Raw genomic sequence first — 8,261 nt, 5'->3', positions numbered from 1 at the left:
CCTATCCAGAACAGGGCGAGCCTGTATAATTGCATTTAAAGATACATGCACTGAAACTTTACAGACACATTCTGGGGACACCTGAGACAATATTACAACTCGTAAAAAGGGGTATACAGTGCATCTGGAAACTATTCACAGCATTTCACTTTTTCCACAATTTGTTATGTTATAGCCTTATTCCAAAATGGATTCAATTCATTATTTTCTCAAAATACCATATAATGACAACGTGAAAGAAGTTTGTTTGAAAACTTAAAAAAAAAACAGAGGTACATAAGTGAAGCGCTGTGAATTTCAGATGCACTGTATAATTAGCCTGGCTCTGCCCTCCTATGTACTTCCGCTCAATTTTCATTTTCCTTCAGTACTGGGACCTGGGACTGCGGTGTATTCTTAGGTTTTCTCTGAACACATTTTTACCGGTCCAGTCAGCGAACAGAGGGAGTGGCTGAGAACGATGACGTTGATGTTGTGCGCTAGTTTGAGTTGTAGTTCAGTAATGGCGGCGGAGAAAGATGCGAACAAACCATTCATTCCATTGTGGCAGCGCTGCCGAATATTCAGAAGTTAAAGCCGGAGCAATAACAATCTTTGCTGGGGTTTGTTGGTGGCCATGATCTTGTGGCCCTCCTCCACAACAGGGGGAATTCGGGAAAAGTTAGATCTTCCAACTCGCTCCTTTAGTGGTGAAGGAGTTGCTGAAGGGCTTATTCAGACGGTAATTGTTTCTCGTGGGGTCGGAAGGTATTGCCGTCATTTACAGGGACTGGTCAGTTATTTTATTGCCGTCCGTTTCCCACCAACCACGTAAAAATCCCCGGCCGAGTTACCTACTGCTTTTGACAAACTGTCCGAATCCACATATCTGAGTTTTCAAGAATATATCACTTCAAAATGCACTGTTTATAATAATTTTTGACCACTGCAGAGCACCATACGGTTGCCTTGCTGTTATTTGGATGCAGTTCTAGACTTGTATTTCTTTAAAATGCTGGCAAGTATTTACAAGAGCAATACATTTCATCACCGCTCAAACAAATTTAAATAAAAGCACATAAACATTTATTATCATACCAAGCATATAACATTTTATTTACAGCATACAATCATGTTACAGACCACGTGAGTGGCGCTTTCCCGATCACACAACTCTCCCGTCCACCGTGGCATGAATAAATCACAATCCGAATGCGCGAGTTTTAGGTTTTATCCTATGGTTTTATCACTGAGGTGGAATGCACAAGTGCACATTTATGTTGTCAGATTTGTGTGAAACAGGCGAAGGGCGCATGACATAAGTCACGACCAAACGTTAGCGATTGGTTATAGCAGATCCAGAGTGGCTCAGGGCAGATCCAATAGTTTTAAACTTCAACAGAGTATCGCCTTCGCGGAAGCAAACGCTTGTCGATGGAGAGTGGCCAGACTCTATGCACAAATGAAATTTACGAGAGTCTGATAAGACCAGGCTCCTGTATTCCCTTTGAAAACTCTCGTCATCATTTGAGAGAAAAAAATAATTTGCATATATAATTACACATCATAACTGAAATGTATTACATTGATTATAAATTGATACAAATATTCTTATATAATATAAAGAAACACATACATATGAATATACTCTGGCTTATGATAAAGTGTGCCATTTAAGTAAATTAAATGTGGAATGTTTTGGTTACTATTATTGTAAACCATAAATTAACTTAGAATGTAAATTAACAGAATGCATGAGACACACAATTCAATATCATACATAAACAGCCTCTAACAATAAGCCTTATGATTCCAGAGTTATATGCACTCTCGCAAATTTACACAAACCATCTCTGTTTAACCAACACTAACAACAATGTTGGTAAATCCATGCACCTGAGTGAGCTGAGGACAATCAAGAGATGCCAGAAGTTTATGTGGCCCATGATACTTGGGAATAAAGGTCTCCGTCAGGTTCACTGTGGTCAGACTTGCAATGTCACTGAGTGACAGAGAGAGAAAATTATTATGTGCATATTTCATTTGTATTAATTTTACATTGTGCTTCCCATCAATTGTAATTTATTTCAAGCAGTGCAAATGATTTAATGTTTTAATACGCTTGCGTCTTACCCATAGTTAATTGTCCTGACACACTGCAATCCCAGTCCTTCAAAATGGAAAACTACATTCTTTAGCACACAGGGCAGTGGGTTCTGGAATTTGATTTTGAATGTCATCTCTTTGCCCACTACACCACCACATACAGGCTGAAAAAGAAAGTTTTACAAAAGATAATCAGGCCAATTTTGGTGCCACAAAAAATAACCTCCCTATACAAAGAAAACTCACAGTGATAATGAGATCTGGTGTGCGCAATCTGAAGTTGAACTGGGTGGCCAGTATCTGTGTCGTCTCTGAGACCCGTCCAGAGAGTGTAAGCATCAACGCTGCTTGATCAGCCAGTTGGTCCTTATAGTCCTCATACCGCAAGGTCCACTCCAGAATCTGGACTACAGAGGAAAACAAGTTAAACAAACAGTGAGTGAATACTAATACAGTACTAAATCTTCAACTGAAATGAATAATCCTTCTCATCATTATGTTTTTATTCACAGCTGATATACTGTATGAGAAGTCTAATATGAATTTGGTCGGACTGGTTTATTGCACCAAAATAATTCAATACTAGAAAATGTAAATTTTTCAAGACAATTGTTGATGTTGGCTTTAAGTAAAAAAAATCTAAAATATCTTAATTTGCATTTTAAGTCAGAACAGCCTGACTTAACAGCCTGTTCTTGCTTGGAAAACATCTGTCATCAAACGAAGTAATTCTTCAAGTGCAATCTTTCAAACTGATTTCAAGCTTCTATCATCTCTTACCCTCATAAGACTTGAGCTCAATAAGTGTCTGGTCCTTTTTCACTAAGGCCTTGTGGGCTCCGGTGTAGTGCATAGCTGCCACCTGGCTGTAAAGAGTGAGACTACGAGGAGACGTACACTTGTTCTTCAGAATGATGGAAAGCACAGCATCCTGGCCAACACATGGTCCATCACCCTGCATGTTGACTTCAATGATCACATCCTCACTGTAGGACAATGAGTTTACGGACCGTTTGGAGCCATGGCGACAGGCTGTTTCTTCAGCCATTCGTGCCTCATCCGAACCTTATGAATAGGATAAATGAATGAATTATTAGTCGTCACCATCATTTATATAGTGCTTTTTACACTACAAATTGTTTTAAAGCACTACATTGTTTAATAGGAGCCAGTAGCCAAGAAATCTAGATGCACCCTAGCGGCAGCAAATTTAATCTGCCTGCGAGTGTCGTCTAGCAACTCTCAATACCCTTCTGAGCTGTATTCCCCTAACTCTTGCCGGGTCAATCACATCGTGTATAGAGTCGGTGGGCGGGGCTTAACATAATTACGATGGCCGAGTTGCGTTTGTGTGCTTCTAGTAATCACAGAAACTGGCGAACGGCGGTCTTTAGAATCAGCTTTGACGGCGACTCTGGAAGACTTGGAGTTAAGCTTTTCTCTGAGAAAAGACCAAAGAACGGCACTGAAGTCATTCTTAAAAAGGGAAAATATGTTCGCAGTTTTGCAGATCGGATACGGTGAATGTTTAATCTATCAACAAGCTCTGCTTTACCTTCGTTGCTCTGGTTGGTGTAGCGCTATCCTATCGCGTGCAGAGGGAGTTTGAAAGACAACCGTTTATCCCGCCCCTCAGATTGAGCCCTGTCAATGGTGAGTTTCCAGATCAAACATCTTGATGTGGGTCTGGCTTGTCAGGCTAAGGAGCCAGAGCAGTGTTGAAAGAACTGGGCTAACAGTCATACTAGAGTTCTAGTAAGAACTCGAGCTGCTGCGTTTTGGACCAGCTGGAGTTTGTTTATTAAGCATGCAGGGCAACAACCCAGTAGAGCATTACAATAATCTAGCCTTAAGTTTATCAATGCATTATTGCATTTGTCATATGAACTAACTTTTCCCCTTTTGTCACATGTTTTTAATAACAATATTAGAGAACTAGCTAACCTGAAATTGTCTTTGTTCAACAACAAGGTCTATAATAATACAATGAAATGCTTGTTTTTATATGATAATATACAGTACTTAATTTTATATTTTATTAATTTTAATTTTAAAATAATATTATCTTTATATATATATATATATATATATATATATATATATATATATATATATATATATTTATTATTATTATTATTATTATTATTATTATTTTGTAACAGAATAGTGTAGACATTCTGAAGGAAGGGTTTGATCTTACACTTTCAAAGCTAGCTTGCTAGTGCTAGCCTCTCTGAAAATTGCCTACCATACCTTTAAGGTCCTCTATATAAGAGCTGTGCCAGCCAGCTACAGCTCAGACTAAAGTGATGGGTGTCTGTGACGGACATGTGTAGGTTTTCACCTTCTGGGTGTTTGTAGAGATGTGTGATATCTACACGTTGATCTGAGCCAACAGCTTTGGTGCTGATGCAGTGACCTACTGCGTTCTTGTCAACCCGAATCACAGCGACGGTCCCGTTTGCTTTACGCTGCCAGTAGATTTTATCACTGTTCACCTACAACACAAAGAGCTAAACATTCAGTACACCAGGTTAGTGCATCTGCATTCCATTTCAGTTCCTAAACTGAAACAAGGTGCAGAATTACAGAATTATTAACGTCATATAATCCACTTAATTATTCAGTATTAACCAAAATTAAGTTATCATACACGCAGCATATGACATATTTCCTGAAATATCACAACATTAATAATCATTGTTTAAATGCTACCTATAGAAATTTGTACTTGTACGTTTACATGTGAAAATATTACATGCAACATCAAACCCTGTATGATGGAAGGTAAAGCATTAACATACGCCAGCAAAAAGGAAGGGTGCATCATGCTGAACCTGCCCACTGCGGATCGCAGCAACAGAGGTCGGGCCGCAGTGGAAGGAGCCCTGGCTGGTCAGCTGAGGAGTGGAATCAACCACCTGCCAACCTCCAAAACCAGATGGCAGGTCTGAACGAGCCATCCAGGCCTCATTCCACACGTGGAAGTTCCTACATAGAGAGAATAAATCAACCATGAAGGGTAAAGAAACTGAAACTGGGATGCAGAAATATGAATGTTTTTACACCATGTGAACCTACCAGACTGAATAACGGTTTAGATGTTCAACTGGCTCAAATTTCTCATCTAAATAAACATCAGTCGTCAATGAAACATCAGTGTCATGAGCAGAATTGAAGTTTGAGACCGGACGAGAGGGAATGCCCAAACATCTCAAAACTGAGGAGGGAGAGATTGAGACAAATAATTAATGCAATGCAAATTCTCCAAGTCACATTTTTGTTCCCTTGTTTGACAGCCTACTTGTGTTGGTGGCTCCAGCAAAGACCCAGCACTGCCCATATTTGACAGGTTTTCCTCCACTTTCGTGGTATTGTTTCAGGATGGCACTGCTTCCACACCAGGCTGTAGGAGAAGTTCCATCTGTGTAGGTTTTTGACCAACTACCCATCATCACACCACTGTTGTCACTGGCATTAATCTGTCACAATCATGAAATTTCAATGTTATATTGTCATCTGCTCTTTTACCTGAAGATCATTGTTCTCATTGTCTAATCAGGTTTTCAAGACTCAAAAACCTAGTTTAAAAATGGCTGGAAAACTCACCCAGACGGTGAACGCGATTTTGCCAAGTAAGATGTGTTCCTGGATCAACATCCTTTGTTGATCCTGGATCAACATTTAATTAACCAATCACAAGCCTCTGATGTCATCAGTGTGTGCCGACTATATGCCATTACAACCTTTTGAACGTTCCCGCCTCACTTCCCTCGACTCACCATTCCAGACACCACTCTGGCCACGTTAACAGGGTCTCCCCATCCTGAGCAAGGTCCACCACTCTTCTCCAACACAAAGAAACACGCAGCCAAGACTCCTTCATCAAACTAAGAATAATAGATCACAGAACAAGTAAGTAACAAATGTTTGCATGCACTTATAGATGAATATAAATGAACGGTTGGCTCTTACTTGACCAAAGTTCCATGTCCTGCAGCCAATCTGCTGTTCAGTTCCATAGTAGATTGTGCCCATGTCATTCAGCACATACTCGACTCTCTCCGCCTCCTCATGCAGGTACACACAGTCGTCTGAGAACACAGAAATTCTTATAGTGCTTTCTATTTTTTTCCTCAAGCCCACTACAATGAAAATAAAATGCAATATCATGTGCACACACTTTTACACCAGGGGTTGAACAGCATGTAAATGTCATTTTCAGGAGTGTCTGGTGAAGTGGTCTTTCCTGTTGGGCTGTGGGTTATGACAGTGAGTTTGTATCGTCCAATGGAAGCTGCTGACTGAGAGTAAACACACAGTTTGATTCGGTTTTGCATTTCTTCAACAATCCTGGCCTCCCAGCAGTCTTCCTGGAATTCCTTTACTAATGGAACAATTGTGAGTGACTCGGTCCATGTCGATGGGATGTTACCTATAAAACACACAACACAAGAAGAGGAACTTATGGTCTGGATATATTGATATATATCCATATTTTACTTGCTAAACTAAACAGTTAAGTAAAAAGGCCTAAACTGACATAGTCTCAGCTCCAGGTGAAGTTGGTCACACTTTGGATTAAAGGGCCGGGACAGCTCAATCCACATCTCAAAACACTGTCCTCTACGGATGATGAGGTGATCACTATGATAACAATCCGTGTGATTTTCTCGGCGATTTTGTCCTTTCCTGGATTTGATGAGGTCAACAGAACACACCTGCAATGGCACATCTGAGAAATAGAAAGTAGTTAATAAGCAGAGAAGGGAAGTCAGTTCATTAGAATTTTTATCAAATTCATGCTGCATATAATTGTCTTCTGTAGAAGTTATGCTTGTGGTGCTCTTCACGTGTCGGTCAAAAATGACATTTTTTTTATTTTATTCAATGACATTAATGTACTTTATTTTAGTTCAATAATGTTTTTATTTAGTATTTTGTATTTTTAGGGGATTTTATGGTGCTAATTTATATTTATGCTGTAATTCTAATCCATTTATTCACTTTTTGAGCATAGGACTTGGAAAGGAAACGTCCAACTTAAATCTTCATAAATCTTGATTGCTTTAGAGCATAGACGTAAGTTTGAACTCTTTTCAACGAAGGAACTTGGCAGATTATAGTTCAAAAACATGAAAAAAGTGAAATAAAAAATAAAAACGTACAGAATTTTACGTTTATAGCTGTGAAAAATGCGAAAAATACTATTTTCTATTTTTATATGGAATATATATTTTCCAAAACATGTTTTACTCTAAAATGCAAGAACATTGTTTATGTAAAATAGGTGTGTTTGAGCTTGATATCTCAAAAATTGGCTTTCAGTAAGATATTGTTTGGGTGCAGTACCAAAAGTTTCCAATTAATGAAATTCGCCTCCCATTTATTTCCAATGTGCTCATTTTTGACAGCGAAGAATACAAGTGAGACCATTTAACTTTTTTCAAAATAATGTCCATGATTATTTTTTTATTTTTTTTATTTTTTTTACAAAGCAATTGCCAAAACCAAGTTTCGTACCATTCCAATGAGGTAAATTTTTCTACAAAAACAAAACGTTAATTCTTTTGGTCAAATATGACCGAAGAGCACCAGACCGTTAAACACATCTTACATCATGCATTACACTCCAAAGACCTCTTACCATTCACCACTGGCTCCAAATGTGAGTCTGTGCAATAATTTGTAATTCTGGTTTTGACATCAGAGTTTTGACATGATTTGAGGTGATAGCAACAGCAATGTTCGCAAATGGATACGCTGTCCGCCTCACTGCACGTCTCTGTACACCTTTCAGACTCCAGTGTAATGGCTTTGAATGACCTTTTACAAGAATACATAATTAGTTTATCATCAGTGATTGTAAAAAAAAACCAAACTCACAAAATAAACCATTCAAAAGAAGGTTGTTGAGGTCTGTTGCGATTGGCCTCTCAACTTCTAACAGGTCTCCATTGCTTTCTCAAGTTCTTTAAGCCTCAAACGGATTTTAGCAACAAAACACTAAATAAGGATCCGCATCTCTATTGTTAATCTTGCCAGAACATATTTCTTCCCTTTAGCTTTACCAATTTGGTGACTTTGACATAGGCTATAATGCACAGATTACCTTCACACAATCAGAGAAAAATATACAATCTCAGTTAAAGATGTTCCAGGGCTCTGACCAAATC

The 8,261-nt window shown here is 38.7% G+C and overlaps 1 protein-coding gene across 1 annotated transcript; it reads right to left on the bottom strand.

Moving 5' to 3' along the window:
- Positions 1-1,836: 1,836 nt before the first annotated feature.
- Positions 1,837-8,043, bottom strand: LOC137079150 (protein-glutamine gamma-glutamyltransferase K-like). The gene is made up of 13 exons (XM_067447115.1): positions 8,034-8,043; positions 6,629-6,820; positions 6,269-6,520; positions 6,061-6,179; positions 5,868-5,975; positions 5,390-5,567; positions 5,167-5,305; positions 4,890-5,076; positions 4,430-4,583; positions 2,866-3,150; positions 2,332-2,492; positions 2,113-2,249; positions 1,837-1,981 (listed from the first exon to the last, which is right to left on the bottom strand). Exons 1-13 carry the CDS (start codon positions 8,041-8,043, stop codon positions 1,837-1,839), a joined length of 2,067 nt encoding a protein of 688 aa, XP_067303216.1.
- Between the last annotated feature and the right edge of the window lie 218 nt (positions 8,044-8,261).

The sequence above is a fragment of the Pseudorasbora parva genome, chromosome 6, assembly GCF_024679245.1.
Source record: "Pseudorasbora parva isolate DD20220531a chromosome 6, ASM2467924v1, whole genome shotgun sequence".
Lineage (NCBI taxonomy): Eukaryota > Metazoa > Chordata > Actinopteri > Cypriniformes > Gobionidae > Pseudorasbora > Pseudorasbora parva.
Note: the sequence above shows the minus strand (reverse complement) of the source record. Positions and strands in the feature narration are given on the sequence as shown.

Bases quoted from the DNA above. Each gene is read 5' to 3' on its own strand.
- LOC137079150 (XM_067447115.1), bottom strand. The intron at 6,521-6,628 runs GTCAGTTTAGGC...TGTGTTTTATAG, and splicing joins TCACCTGGAGCTGAGACTAT to GTAACATCCCATCGACATGG. The intron at 5,306-5,389 runs GTAGGCTGTCAA...CTCCCTCCTCAG, and splicing joins TGCTGGAGCCACCAACACAA to TTTTGAGATGTTTGGGCATT.